Source organism: Phalacrocorax carbo, chromosome 2 (genome assembly GCF_963921805.1).
Source record: "Phalacrocorax carbo chromosome 2, bPhaCar2.1, whole genome shotgun sequence".
Taxonomy (NCBI): Eukaryota; Metazoa; Chordata; class Aves; order Suliformes; family Phalacrocoracidae; genus Phalacrocorax; species Phalacrocorax carbo.
In genome coordinates, this window is record NC_087514.1 from 41906089 (window position 1) to 41922086 (window position 15998).

A 15998-nucleotide genomic window follows, 5' to 3' on the forward strand; every position below is an offset into this window, starting at 1 on the left:
GTTGCTATTTCACAATAGCCTGTGGTTTGCAGTTCCATCTCTTCTGTGAAAAGCCTGTAAGAATTGAAAGCTCTGCACACACGCCCTGGCTTTTAAAGTGTTTTCACGTGTGGGCTGGGAGTGTCTTAAGTCCACTGGGAGCTGTGTAATAAGTATTCATATATTTAGATACTATCTACATTTTAAATGCATATTTAAATGTGTGACAACTTCCTGTCTTTTCGTTATATTCCTCCTGCTTTGTTTATCGCTTTCCTATGAAGTTATAAAAATTTATAATTTAAAAGCTATTTGCTTCTGAATAAAATTCCTGAATGTGCCTAGAAAAAGTTTGTGGAGAAAAGAGCTGTCACATATCTGGAGGCATGTGACAGTGACATGAGCACAGCTAGCAGCAGAGATCAGCCAGAGAAACATCTGCACCTGTTGTAGAGAGATATGCATTTGCCGGCAAAAATTGAAAAACATTTTTTAAGAGACAAATTCCATTAAACATCACTGCTAAATTACAAGGTTTCAAATTCTGGAAGATTGTGGACAATGCTCTAGTGATGGATTGAGAAGCAGTGGTCAGAGTAGAGGAAAACCTGAATGTCAACCGAATGCTCTCAGTAATTTACAGGTAGAATCTTACCTTGTCCATCATAACACTTCTTTTTGCTAATGGCATCTGCTTATGATCTCATAACTTAATTTAGGCCTTCAGGGACTTGCTGATTTCCTTGACTTTCTGATACTCCAGTCACCATCATCAACAACTAATGTAGCTCTATTGTTGTAATTGATTTAGTGTCATGGACCACAATATCCTGGTACTTATTATACAAGCGCAAGCAAAAGATGCTCCCTTTCCCATAGCATTTACTATTTACTTACATAAAGAGGTAATAAATCCTTCCAGTCAGAGGAAGGAAAATAACCAAAGTCAAAAACACCCAAATCCCAGGTACAGCTGGCTAGAAGAATGCATCCCACTTGTTGGACACAGGTTTGGTGATCCATGTAGTGATGATAAACCATGCTCCTGGCTTTTTTTCCTTCTGTTCCCTTCTTCCCAAACCACCACAGATCATTGCTTAAGTTGTCAACCAAAGTGCTGCATCTTTTAATGCCTGACCAATAGAGATGCTGACCACAAACGCTCTTTTGAAGGAATGGATTTCAGGTTCAAAACCTCAGAATAAGTGTAGGTGCCTTTTGCTTTAGACTTTTAAAAATTCTTAGTTACTTAAACATCCCATTGCAGCATATGAACTCTTTAATCTTTACCACCCAAGAATCACAACCCAAATACTGCCTCAGTGTCTAAACGATCTTTCCAATATCCTTTTGAAAGAAGCAATCAGGTCCCCTGAAGTTGAACATCTTCTTCTATTAATGGTCTTTCCCTTCAGGAATTAAAAAAAAAAAAAGTTTCAATATTGGAAGGCATACAGCATGAGGAGCTGTTCATTTTATTTTCTGCATATTGCTGAGTGATGTAGTCCTAAGTAGCTTCTCACACCCTATTCTGTTCCAGTTCTTTGAACAGAAGGCTATTGAAGTCAGGCTATTATAACGAGGCAGCAATATCAAATACTGAATTCTTCTCTTTCATATCATACCAAGTGGGAACTCTGTATGTGATACTGTAAAAATTACCATATGCTTATGAGTACTGAGCAGAATCGCTAGCTTGGTTTTGGAAATTTTTCAGAGCACAAAAGAACCTAGAATTTCACCTCTGCTCCTGAATTAAAAGCAGTCCTCTTAAAATGCAAAAGGTTGCTTTTCCTCTCTCCTTCTAACCAGTCATCTGATACTAGCTATGTTTCCACCACAATTAAAAGCACAACTTACAAAGCAGCTATAAGAGCAGTGTGCTTTGTGTCTGGTGAATTTCCCCCCACAATGCTGCCTGGTGGGCAGCCTGTCCAGGCATGCCTGATCATTATGAGATCAGCATGGCCACAGCGATTTTGACGTGCTAGAAGTTACTCCTCTGTGTGTGAGATATGGCAATAGGCGAGTTTAATCTTTGGGGCAATTTTGGGGTTGCTGTTAACAAATAACGTAACATAATCCATTACTTTTTTTTGAACAGCACCTCCTGGCACATGTCTCATTTTACCCAGCTCTAGTTGCCTTAGAACTGAATGTCTAATTTAAAAGAGTCATCTGGACTCTCTTCATAGTGAATGGAGGTCCTATAGAAAAGCAATTCATTCTCCTTAGGTGTGATGTCTGAGATAAGACTGGTGAATCACCAACCTTTCTCCACGATGAACAGTAGAAACATGGAAGACTATCTCAGACTAGAGGCTTAACTTACATATTTGGCTAAATTTAGGTGAGAAGAATCCATCCTTAGTGCCTCAAGTACAATTATTTCCTGAAGAAATTCTGTTCTAAACAATTGCTCTGAATAGAAGAGTTGTGTTCATTTGTCACTTCTCCAGCTGCTCTGAAATAAAATATAGCTCTATTGACTGGTAACAGAGGAGACATCTTTTTCCACCTAAGAAAAAATCTGGTCTTGCATTCAGAAATATATTCATAGAACAACCGTATTACACATCATACAAAATGTGTCAAGTTTTCTAGTTGGGAATGAAGAAGGGCGGGCCTTTATACATGTGCTGCATATAGGGTAAGCAGCCTAATTTGTTCATTCAGGCTTTGGCTGAGCTGATCTTGTCTCTCCCCAGTTCATCACACGGTATTAGCTTTTATACAGAACTTATGTTACCGTAAGTTTGCTCTTTATCTTTGATGAAGTGGGTTCTGATTTATGGAAGGCAGGATATAGCCCACCAATAATTTAGAATGTAAATCTAAGAAATATTACGTGCTTGCACGTATGTCTGAAAATTAATCTAAATTATGGATTTGTTTTACTGAACTAAAATGCAAGTGTGAGTATTACTCTATCACAGCTCTTTGCAGCAAGAGTGCTGCTGGATACAGAGTAGAATCAGTTAATAAACAAATGGCCTAACATACTTGGGACTATTGCCTATGGAAAAAATACAGGCATTTAAGATACTCTTAGCTGAAACTTTTAAAAAGTTTAAAGGCAACTTACCTAGGCAAATTAAACAGTTTCGTCCTGCATCTCAGTTCTTCTTTTGCTTTCTTTTCCTTCCCCCACATCTAAGCAAACCACCCTCAGCCAGGGAGGGTACTTCCTAGCAGAACGCTGAATCTGTTGACCACAAAAGGGAGACTTGCGATTTTAGCAGTTATAGAGTGGGATTTAAACTTCCCTTTGCCACAGAGTTTTATATATATATATTCTTAAACATATAGTTTAACATGCACTTGCTCAGAAGGAAAGAAATAAAACAATGTATGAATCTGCAAACTAATGTTCTACTAACAAATCAACTTTGCCCATACCAGGCAAAACCATACAGGCAAAACCCAATGACATTACAAGTTAATTTTTAAATTTCCATTTAAGTGATATATTATGGCTGTGGATAAAATGGAAATCAGAGTTTAATCTGTAAGGCTCTATTTGTATACTGCTTTTGCATAATGTATCTGTCCTCAATAGATGCTCCCTCCCTCCCCAAGGCTTTTTGGGTTTTCTCTCACCATCACTAACCATATTTATTCTCATTACTATTACGTGAAACACAGCTCCATTGCCCTCTGGACTGTATGTAACAAGTTTACTACAAGGCCTTTCCTTAAAACACTGGCTATACAGAGAAATGATTCAACCGCTCATCCACTTTTCAAATTAACATTTGTGGTACCATATTTAGTAGCTATACAGCAGAGCAGAGTGACTCTTATGCATCTAATGACATGAAGCATATATGAGTGTTGGAGGAGAGCCAAGTCATCAGCTTCATAAAGTAGCTGGGACACCGAAGGTGTAAGGAGGGATCTTACTTGAAGAGCGTAATCAGCCTTTTTTTCCAGTATAGTTAGCATCAGTCTAAACCTGTTTTAATAAAGTAAATAATAAAGTAAGTATCTGTTAAAGTTTTCTCTCTGATCTTTAAATCTTACATGCCTTTAAAAAGACTAAGTAAGTATTCCCCAGCAGTGTGGATATATAAAAGTATACCGGATTATTTCTGGATTACCATACATCCTGCACTATTTTACAAGTCCTCTTCAGGACACTCCATAATGAAGTGCAGGGATCTGTCTGAGCAGCGTATACCAAACCAGAGGCTGAGAATCCAGCCCTCAAATTCCACATGGCTTAACCTATGAAAAAGAGCTGTTAGTAATGTTATCGAAGGAATATAGAGACCTAAAGGAGATGTATTAACTACCTAATCCTTCAATGAGTACTAAAATCAAAACAATTTATAGTCAAGTACTCCATCTAATCATGGGTGTAGTTCAGAGGGGTTTCACTAGAAGCATTACTTACATAAAATTGTCAATTTAAATTGCTGAGTAGATACTTGTACAAAATTGTCTCTTCCTTGCCTGCACGGTTTCACTTACAGAACAGCTTTAAATGCTGACACCGCAGATCTGCCTCTAGGATTGTTTTGCTCCAGGTAAAATGGTAAATTATCCATTTGTTTATTGACAAAAATAGGTTTAATTAAAATTGATTTTAGATCAGTTAGACACTTACAAACTTCTTTGTGTACACGTGTAAATTGACTTGCAGCTAGCTCAAAAACCTTAGCAGGATTTATATGAGTAAGCTGATTACAAACTAGTTTAAATGTGTTCACACCAGAGCTTGCAATGGTATGATGAGGGTAAATTTAAAATTAGTGGAATTTCTGCATGTACTTCCAAGTCATCAATCAGATCGGGACAACAGGCAAGCCATGGCACATCTAATTATTGTTGTTGCTGATGTCGTGGTAGAAGCAAGATGCAGATGAAGCCACAAAGAACATAGAGGTAGCATCTGCTTTGCAGAATTTAGCCTGCCCTAAACTTTTGCTGAAAGCAAAACTATTCATTTGCATCTTTTAAAAAATGCAAACTTTACAGAACTGCAAACTTATTTTAAGTAGTTTAAATGTCATTGAAAAACAGTGAGAGGTGACTATGTTATTTTCCATGAAAAAAATGTGCTTCTGTTCTCTGACTAGCTCTAATAATAAGCTGAAGTATTCTTTACTAGCTTTGCTTTTGGTTAATGTGTCATGGGTTGGCCATTGACACACCTAGAAGAATAAATATATTATCAGATGAATACTTGAAATACACTCAGGAGTCTTTTATGCTCCCAACAATTCAGTGGGAAATTCACCACTGACTTCAACAGCTGAGGTTAAGCCTATTCTGAGCATGTCTATAAGTTCTCAATGTAACAGAACAGATTGACATGGAACACTTGAGCATTATATTTTGCGAAGCTTTTTAGGTACCTGAAAGACAAAGCTTTACTGGATAAATACACTGAAGAATATCTGCCAGAAACCCACTATTGTAAAAACCTTTCCTAACAGTACTGTTGGCACCGTAAGTAAAGTACTACACCCGAGACGTGAATCCTGTATTCACAATGACATGAATGTATACATTGGGCGGTATACATTCATATGTACTCCCCCATTCCTGAAAGAAAAATCTATGTAAGTCTTTAAGCTTGTGCCAATAGGTGGGCAATGCCTGAATTGGACCCTTCATTTATTTAAGGTGGCATTACCGGTGTGAAAATATAAGCAAATCATAGAATTGTTTAGGTTGGAAAAGACCTTTCAGATCATCGAGTCCAACCATTAAACGATGGTTCTAGGATTTGTCAGTCTGATTCTTTCAATTATTTGCTCTCCACCAGTTTCTTCAGGAAAAGGAAAATGAGCAGGGGTGCTTACTCGGAATATACAAGCAAAGACAAGGACATCATTAGCAAGATGATGCTGGCACAAATTTAGAATGGAGGAAACTAGCCAGACTGACAGGATTATAACAGCAGTTTGACAGAAGGAAGGCTAATGTCTGTCTGGGGAGGATTGAATTTTGGCCACTCCATGACAAGTACTGGGGTTAATGGCACAGTTTTGTGGATGGTCTGAAAGAGGGTCTTAACCACGGCATATTATTCCACAAGTATTATGGGGAAGAAATTATGTCCATTCAACAAGGACAGGAAAGAGCATTTGAGCACAGTGACTCACAGACATGAGGAGGTAACCTTTTAACAGCATTAGAAAAGGACTTTGAAAGAGGCCAGTCATAAAGAGCTAAAAATAAGAAATGTTAGAGAGGAAGAGAGAAGAAAGAAGTAGGCACTAAGAGAGAAAAGAAAGTAATGAAAAACATCTTGGGATATTTGAAGTCAAACGCCAGGGATCCAGTGAACCTATGGAAAAAACATGGGTTTAGGAGCATCCCAGAGGTATGGGGGCACACTTCAGTGACTGTTGTATATAAGAATGCTAAGGAAAACGGGCACAGGGAATCAGGGAAGGGTGATTCATTTTGATCGAATCAAGGAAGAGACAAAAGATGTTGTTCCTCGTGAAAATGAGAAGGAGAAGTAAAAGTATGTCATGACTGGGGTCTATTTTTCATAATAGACTACAGCTGTGTTCAAAAGGAGGAAGCTGATGTTTTTTCTGACTTATTCTGAACAATTAATAAAGGTATTAGAAAAGCTTGCCTATGAGATAACAGTGGATTTAAATTTATTTAATACCAGTTATAAAAACAGTATGGCAGGACATAAAAAGTCCATCAAATTCTTGCAATATTTTAGGGATGACCTGTTGCTTGACAGGACAGAGGAAGTTATATGGGGCATTATGAACTCAAATTGCATGACAAGTAGGGAGGAGCTCATTTTGATTTTAAAGGCAGAAGGTAAACTGGGTGAAAGTGATCATGACACATTTTACCAAAATAGGCTTCCCTACTCTAAGAAAGAGGAAGAAAAAGCACTACGGCACTGCCAAGTAGGGATTGCATTGTTATGCAGAAATAGTTAAGCTAGCTTTAATCAAGCTAGTCTGGATACTAAAAGCAGGCTCATCATAACAGCATGCCATTCTATATGAGTTAATTAACCTCCTTTCTGTATGGTCTAGGCCTGAGCTCAGTCATTTAAAGCTAACCTAGATTTTCTACAGAGAACAATAGACTCATTTTTAATTAAACATACAATAGCAAGCTATCTTGATGTGAACAAAAGGAAGCTGGGGAAGCTTAAGTAGACTGTGTTAACATCACATTAAGAGCTCTTCAAGGATTTGAAAAAAAGTCATAGAAGAGGATATAGCTGAAGAGTAACATAAAAGAATATGAATAAAAGAATAAAATCACAAAGACTACAGTACAAAATGAGTGACAGGTAAAAAGGGGTATAAAGGGCAACAAGAAAATGTTCTGGAAATATATCAGAAGGGCCCAGATACTCAGTTAAATTTATCTTACTACAGAATTTAGAGAAGGAATGGGTTAAAAACAATTATCTGTATTCAAGATAATAGGGTCTGAAGATTTTTACTTCATAATATAGCAAAATTAATCTCTGAATTGCTAAAAGACTAGGTCCAAGGTGATTAGAAAAGCATAAAATATGTCTACGTAAGGAAAGCAGGTCCAAAGCTATCCAGATTAATTTTGATCCCGAGGGATATTCTAGAACTTCCATGATGAAGAGGTTACCGTAAGTTTGTCAGGAACAGATGCTCTCACACTAATCTAATGACCTTTTTTAAAGTCAATTTCACTGATTCAGTAGAAAAAGAGAAACAATAAATATCTTAGATCTAGAGTTCAGTATAATTTAGACACTGTCCCATGGCAGTTTTCTTAAAACAAAAAGCAAATGAAATATAGTTTTCATGCAACCACCAAGCAGATGGCATGCTCCTTGCAAAAATCAAACTTGGACAGCATTTGCAGTGAGATCCCATAAGGATCTGTTGTCATTTCAGTTCTATTCAATATTTCCGTTAGTGATCTGCAAGACACAACAGAATATAGATACTTTTAAAAAATCTTGGTTTTCACCAACCTGGGAGCTAGAAGAGAGAATCAGACTTCAAAACTAGTTCAATAACTTAGATGAATGTCTAAAGGTAGCAGGATGAAATAAATCATCAAGACCAGGGCAGAATATTACACCCGAGAAGAACTCAAATGTACAAAATAAAATGGGGAGAACTAGGTAGCAATATGTTTAGAAAAGGTTCTGAGCAGAAGTAAGTTTCTGCCACAAGAAGGAAAACAAATTATTTCTGGGATGTATTTATAGATGTTCCTCTCGTGTAATACAAGGGACATACTGCACTCTAGTTAGTGTTGATGCCTCACCTGGATGGCTATAAGGGGCCTTATACCTTAAGATAAAGATGATAATCATACTGGAAATCAGACAGAGTAAAACTGTAAGAATAAATCATTTATGAGAGCAGTCTATGAGGAAAGTGAACAAAATTGTTTAGTCTATGAGATGACATACATACCTGCACGTATAAACAATTGTATAAATAAATACATTTGCACACACACATCTGTTAAAACCAATGTGAACAACATAACAAATATTGTCCATTTCCACTGGGACTATGACAATAAGGAATGCAGCAAAGAAAAATCAGGCTGGATTTTGGACAAATATGTATTCATAAATGCTGCTAGACATTTGTACCAGCTACGTGCAAGTGTTGCAGACTTCCTTCAAATAGGTGCTTTTACAAATCACTTAGATTAATAGCCCTTGTGGATGATATCACTGGTTTTCAAACTGTAATCTGTCACCTCAGATTCTGTGAGCAACTCCTAAGAGGTCGCTGAAAGACAATAAGCAAAAGTAAACCTCTAAACCTCTTCTCAGTATATAGAACACTTCTCATATTCATGTTTATGGGTCCACAAATTGAAAATGTTTGAGTAACAGTGATCAATGTATACCTGATTCAGCCTCAGCACAGTGATTAGATTAGACAATCTTGAGGCCTACAAGCCAGTAATTCTCTTTATTCCTATGTGAAAAATTACATCCCGTCTGTGAATCAATCTTTTTTACTTATAAAAATGCAAATAGCACTATTTTTCTACCTCACAAGAGATTGTGTCCGTAAACACATTATAAATTGTTCAGATACAATGGCAGTTATATGAACTAAAGTGTTTTATATGAACTAAGGGATTTTATTTACCTCCCCCTTCCATAGAGGTTGTTTTTTGGTTTTGAACACCTGGCAGAACTTCACCTCCTGCCTGGGCAGCATCCGTCACACACATTAGGGGCAGAATGAATCTCGCTGCAATGGCATTATATTTACAATTTTTAGTTAAATGCAAGTAAATAGACTCTTTGTCTATTTACGCTATGTAATAAAGCGTGCGCTTCCCTCCGTGGGCAGACGAAGGCGATTTTCAGCCGAGACTTTAAGCGCCCGGGTCCGCGTTTCCGCACCCAGCCGTGAGCCGTGGACACGGATGGCACCTCCCCGCCAGCAGTAATAAAAATAAGGCGGCAGGAGCTTTAAGGAGAGATGGATGGATGGATGGACGGAGGGCGGGCGGTGCGTTCCCGCGGTGAGGGTCCCCCACCCGAGGCAGCCCGGCGGCCCCTGCCCAGCCCAGGCCCCCTCGCCCCGTCGGGAGGGCCGCAGCTCGGACGCGGGCGCAGAGCCCGCCATGCCGCCGGCCCTCCTTCCCCTGCTGCTTGTGCCGCCTTCCCCCGCCTCTCCGGCGGTATAAACGGGGCGGGCGCCCCCGGCCGGGCCCGCAGACCGGCTGCCTGCCTGCGGCCGCGGGCCGGCCCGCTCTCCCCGCCTCCCTGAGGCGCGGCGCGGCCTGCCCTGGCCTACTGTGGCTGTGGCGGCGGCACCTAGGCCGGGCGGCTCCATGGCTTTCATCCGCAAGCGGCGGCTGGAGCGGGAGCTGTACTCCAAGGAGAGGTGAGCGGCCCGGCCCCGGCCACCCCCGCTCGGCCTCGGCCCCCGCAGCAGGGACGGGGGACGGCGGCGGCGCTTCCCGCGGCGCGGCGCCGGCCTCGCTGGCGAGAGGGGCCCGGTGCCGCTGTGCCCCGGCCCGCACCACCCCCTCCGCCGGGTCGGGTGGGGTCGGCGGGACCCCCGGACGGGGAGGCGGAGGGCCCGGCGGAGCGCCGGCGTCAGGGGCCGGCTGCTGCGCCCCTGCTAGCTGCCCTTGTCATGGGATGGGTAATGGTTCCCGGGGGTTGGGGCTGTGGAACACACCTGGGGGGATACGAATGCCGCCCGCTTTGCGTAAACTGCATGAAAACAGCGTCTGTAGATTTTTATTTAGTTGTTCTCAGTTGTGTTAGTGGCGCGGCGTTCCAGCGCTGCGGCACTGTAGATGGAGGTGTGGGGGTTTTTTTGTTGGTTTTTTTCCCCCCCCCCCCCTGAACACTATAATCAGCGTATTGTCAGCCCTTAAATTACAGACTCTGTGACGGCTCTTTAAATTCAATTACCCCGTTCCTGCTTTCTGACTGTAATCGCTATTTTGTGTTCCTGTGGCTAACTGAACACACAGAAAAGGCTTTTTGCACGTGCTTGAGTATATCCTGTATTTACTCGCTTGTTTTCAGCTAGTGTCTTGCTTATCTGCGTCCCAAACGCCTTTGCAATCTTAGTATTGCCATGTAACCTCCGTAAGGTGAGAGCGGTCGGTCAGCGAGGGTGGTGAGAGGAGGGACGCGGGAGCCTTCTCAGGGGGAGCAGGGCTCCCCCGTTCCCTCTGGCTGCGGGGACCCAGCAGGTACAGGGGCCGGACAGCAAACTGGTCCTGGGCAATTTCCTGATGCGCCTGATGCTGCCTGTCACGCACCACTGTTTATTGTTGGTGAGAAAAACCACATGACAGAGAGCTCGGCTCACTTTGTCCATATAAGTTCTGATTCATAGCTATTCAGCTCGTGAAGCTACTGCAACCTGGGAAGTGTTTTCAAAGTAGTGACCCATTCCGGATCATTTTTTGTTTTATTGAATATCTTTTCCATGCTGCTTTTGGGGATTGCTGTGGGTTCAGTCGTGTCTGAGGGGCTGCAGGGAAAAATATGGATAAGCTTCCTATGTAGAAGGAAAAGAGAAGGATTTTTAATTTTGAAGTAAAACTTCCTAAGTGTAAGAAAAGCTAGAAGAATTACTGTATTACCAATTAGCTCTGTTAAGGATTTATTATAAATAGTCTCCTTTTTTTTTTTTTTTTTGAGAAGCTGAGAAAAAGGCAAAACTCATCAGGCTTGTCCCAAAGAACCCAGGTGGGGCCTAAATCTCTTCTAAAAAGCCCTGAAAACAAAACTAACACATCAATGTCTGTCAGCATTACTGATATGCAGTTATTGAAAGTCTTTAATGAGAAATATTTTTCTTTGCTCATATTTGGAAGCATTTTAGGGTCTTACTGGCTTTGTAATTTGAGCGTCTCATGAAAGATGAGTCTTGTTCCCATTTGCACTGGTAGGTTTTCCTATCTAAATGCCTGCAAACTCATTTCTTTCTTCACCTTGCCTAACAATTGATCTGTGTGTAAAATAAAAGTAAATTTGTGTATGTTCAGTATCCTGTATCAGGTCTTTTCCCTTCCCTCTCTTCCTGTACTTTTCTGAATTAGGAAAGCTTAAAAATATCTAAGTGGTTTAAAAGGTTTTGGGCTCTGAAATATCAAATTCTGCCTTCTGTTTTCCTTATAGTCCTGTCTTAAAACAGTACCAAAATGAATAAATTTAAAAAAAAAAAATCTCTTTGTACCACTTAATTGAAGGGAGCTCTTCTTTTTACATTCTTGCTGGGTAATTGTTACAAAGGCACCAACCCCTGCTTCAAAGTTTCTTTTGATTAACCTGGTTTTGGTGTAGATGCTTCCTAGTGAGATGACCAGGACTCTGAAACTGTGTGGCAACTGCATTTCATGGATGGTTTCAGTTTTTTTGTTTGTTTGGGTGTTTTGTTGTTGTTATTTGCACATTGCTTTCTACAAAAATGTAAGCTGTGAAAGTTCTGGTTAAGACAACTGTGAAACTTAGTAGATGAAAAGTTAATCTTCTTATGCAGTTGCTTTGGGGTAAGGAAGATCAGATTGGTTTTAAGTAATCTGAAAAAAATAATTTCCTCTAAACTAATTAGTTGGACTGCTTTAATGTAGGTTTATGTAACCAGACTTTTCTGACTGTGTGCAGTTTTCTAGAAGAAAACAGCAAAATACTGAAATGTCCTGTGTGCACACACTGAGAACAAGCAGCAGGTTCTGCTTTACATCTCATTAAACAAATCCATGTCCCTGCTGAGCAGAGTTCATTCTGGCAGGAATTCTCCCTTCAAATTCATCTGTATTGGTAGATGTCTATTTTCACTTTGCCCAAGTGTTCAGAGTAAAGAAAGATGAGATATTATGCCCCTTTTCAATTAGTGTTGTGTGCATGCTTACATAATTTAATCTTTAAAATATTCAGCATTCACGAGTAGGAATCATTTTTTACAAACAATTCTAGCTGCAAAACTTCAAATTAAACGGTGCAGTGTTTGCCTCAGGTTGTTGCTCTGTAGAAATCGAGTTGTTGGCTCTGTTGGCGGTGTGCCCGAAGACGGCCCAGTCTAACCCTTGATTCAGGGGCTCTTTGTAATACAGTTCTGCTGGTTTGTCTCACATGCTGCTTGGCCTCTTGTTCGAGGGGTTCATCTCTTCTGCTGGGAACATCACTGACAGGAAGCAACCTACTAGCACCACATAGGTCCTGTGGGTGGATCTTTTGCACGATGGTTGCTTGGGCATTTGGGTATTGGTTTTGAAATCCGTAGCCTTATCTTACTCTCTTGGGACAAAATATACATAATGAAGGCTTTTATGCACACATCAGCAACTGAGTCCTACAGCTGGCCTATAGATACTTTGCCCTTGTTAGGAGGTGTTTTAATTTTAGAATTGGTTTTACATAGCTGTGGGCTGCTGCTGGATTGGGTAGGCCTGCTTTTCCATCCCCAGCAATGTTCTTCCGTGATCCGTAATATACTTTCAGTATCGGGTCAAGTGACTGCAAGGTGTGTTGGATCAGCCACCTGAAACCCTTGTGTCCAAGTAGATTTCCAGGCTGTGCTTTCCTGATGAAGCGACGGAGTTGGTAAGAATTCAATCACAGATAAAGAATTTAAAGCAGCATCAACAGAGTACCTTTTCTGGGTGGTATAAATGGGATTTTGTCAAGACACTGGTCCCTGCACATTCACCCCTGTCTCCAATTTGAACAAGTCCAGCACTTCAGTTGGTAGGTGATATTGGTATATATAATAAATTGTGTGTTTGTTGGGTTCCCCCCCCCCCCCCCCCCCCCCCGTGTTTTTGGATCTTAGATGAGATCTTTTCAAACTGAAATGTCGAGGGACATGTGCATCAAGCAAAGCAACAATAAAATTCTCGGGTAAGCCTGATTCAATGCACTCTTTGTTTGGAGGATATTTTATAGTATCTTGGCAGGACTTATAAACCCCAGGTTGTAGTTTGTAAAGTGTGATTTTCTTCTTTGTTGCTTTGTGAACAATGCTAGGAATGTTTGGGTGCCATTTGGGTTCCCAAACCTTGTGCACAGGGGATGACATCATACAAGGTGAAGTTTTGCAAGTGTTTTCCTGCTACTTAGTGTCATGCCTAGTTTTCCTATGTGTCTTGGGTGTGTTCTTGACTCATTCCTCAGCTGTTTGTTGAGTGGCAATTACATGGGAGCTTTTTGAAAAAGGCAAAACAAGACACTTCCAGCTTTATATGTAGAAGAGAGCTACCACAGTTATTCCTTGCATTGTTCATTTACCAGCCTTACCTGTGTCACCCCTATCTTTCTGCTACTGTAGATCAAGTTCTGTTTTCTTGGCAAGGTGCTTGCCTTCCCCTCCCTCCGCCACCCCCACCAAAGATGCTTCTTGAACCAGTACTGATTCCCTTCACAAGAAGATACTTTCCACATCACTTCCATATGAATTTTTCAGGTTTTCTTCATATATTTTTTTCTGGGGCAATACAAATACAGGAATTTGAAATAAGTCTTCAAGCAAAATTATATTAGTATGCTTTAATTACCTCTCCCCTTAAGTGTAGGTGCTTACCTTTGAAGCTCAAACAGCTCCATCATATGCTATTAAATGATTAACTCTACCAGGTTCTGTATACTTCTAATACTGGGTGGAAATTGACGATGTTCCAGCACAAAAGCTGTTAGAGCCTTCATCAAAGTTACCTCGGGGAGTGTGGAGGTGTGTGTGACTATGTTATACTGATTATCCACTGCCCCTGCCCCCAGCATACCAACCTCTCCCCCCACCCCAGACAGACAGACACAACTGTGACTGAACAATCTTCCTCCCGTCTCAGACCTGGGATACTCCTTATATTCTTTAAAGTTGGGTTTTTTCCCAGCTATGTGAGTTCTTATAATAGAAGGTGTTCCCTTACCTAGCATGTTCTTCCCACCATGCTCCCACCCAAGCTGCTTCTGCTGTTGATTTCGAATACAGAGTTTGCATTAATATTTACATGCTGAGATCTAACAGCTTAAGCACCCTTCTACCCACTCTGAAGCTCAAGGCTTTGCCCTGGTGGCGATGGTGGTTACCAATTCGTTTCATCCTGGAAAGTGAAACTGCTTCTTAGCGTCCCTGACAGCAGGGTAAGGTCGTGTTCCTGGCTCCCTTGTTCTTGCCCTGGACCCATTCACATTGTACTCTCTCAGGTACTTCATGTTTCTTTCCATGCACTGATTCAGGTTACTAAATCTGTGCAAAATTGCCCTGGGGAAGCTCCACAGCTCTGAACAGAAGCTTTTATTCTGATCTACTAATGTGATGTATTAAAAGAATATAATCTTCTCAGAAGTTTTCTGAAAAATTGTTTGCTATTGGTGAGACTTTGGGGGTCAAGACCAGACTGTTAAGAACCTATAAGGCATTGAATATAAGGCATCTTTCAAACTCTCACCCCTTATAGGTAGTTTCATGGGGTTTGAGCTTTGTTGGGAAATCTTGTCTAATTTGTGTCTCTTTGTCTTTTTCAAAATAATATATTGGGTTCTTAAAAATAGTCTAGTATGTCAAGTTCAATGTACAAGAGAAAATGGTAAATGATCACTAAAGATATGAATGTGACTTACTAACTTCAACAGTCTGTTGGGAGCCATTAAGTAGCATGGTGACCACAAAATCTGTGAACATAAACCTGTTGAAATGTGTCTTTATTAGGAAGACAGCATAAAAGTATCCTGTAATACATTTTAAGGTGTGAGTTTTATTGCTTGATTTCAAAGGATTTTGCATCAACAGATATTTGAGTTGCTTTCCAAGAGAAGATACAACATTACCTTTCTCTAAGTAGATTTTTAATAAATGCCGATTAAATCATTTATACTTGGGAAGTTCCAAATACCAATTGGGTTATGCATCTTGAAAATGTATTAAAATTAACCACTTCCTTTTGAGAAGAAAAATATCTCAAACTTGATCCTTTTCTGTTTGCCTGAAACAGAATAGTTTCTGATATTTAATTATTACTGTATTATAGGAATACAAAGTTTGAGAGCAGCAGGCAAATGTAGAGGATACCTTTGATTCTTATTAAAAACCATAACTGTTTGTGTTAGAACCAGAAGTTATTTTTAGTCCTTCTAAATGATCAGCAAGAACTAGTATCTGAAAAAAAATCTCTTTCATTTTAGTATGGTAGTATTTTTGTACATTTCCCAGTTAATACTTATGGTTTGCTTTTGAGGGGAAAAAAAATTTATTTTTTTTTATAGGTTCCTTTATTTTTTTGGGGGGGAGCCAACTGCATTATTGAAGTTGTCCAGTTGTCTTCTCACTGGAAGACCAGTTTGCCTGACTAATTGCTGAAGTTGAGGGGGTGTTTTTATGTCTTGGGGTCAGACTTGAAGGCAGGGGAGGGTAGACTGGGAACAGACTTGCTTAGTCTTACTTGCCTTGACACTGGCTTTGTGATCTAGGCTGTTCTTCCAAGGCAGTGCGGTAAGTCATGGGCTTACAGTGTACGCAGTTAATGACTCAGCACAGGGAACAGTACAGTTGCTCAGTGGCTGAAGACCAAAATACAGTATTCAACTGTTATAG

The 15998-nt window shown here is 40.4% G+C and overlaps 1 protein-coding gene across 1 annotated transcript in view; it reads left to right on the forward strand.

Annotated features, from left to right (window-relative positions):
• Positions 1-9415: 9415 nt before the first annotated feature.
• The window catches only part of NSMAF (neutral sphingomyelinase activation associated factor), a 39827-nt gene continuing 33244 nt past the window's right edge, over positions 9416-15998 (forward strand). Inside the window, exon 1 of the mRNA XM_064442663.1 lies at positions 9416-9827. Within this exon, the coding sequence (XP_064298733.1) occupies positions 9775-9827 (53 nt within the window). The 5' untranslated portion in view covers positions 9416-9774. The remainder of the gene's footprint in view (positions 9828-15998) is intronic.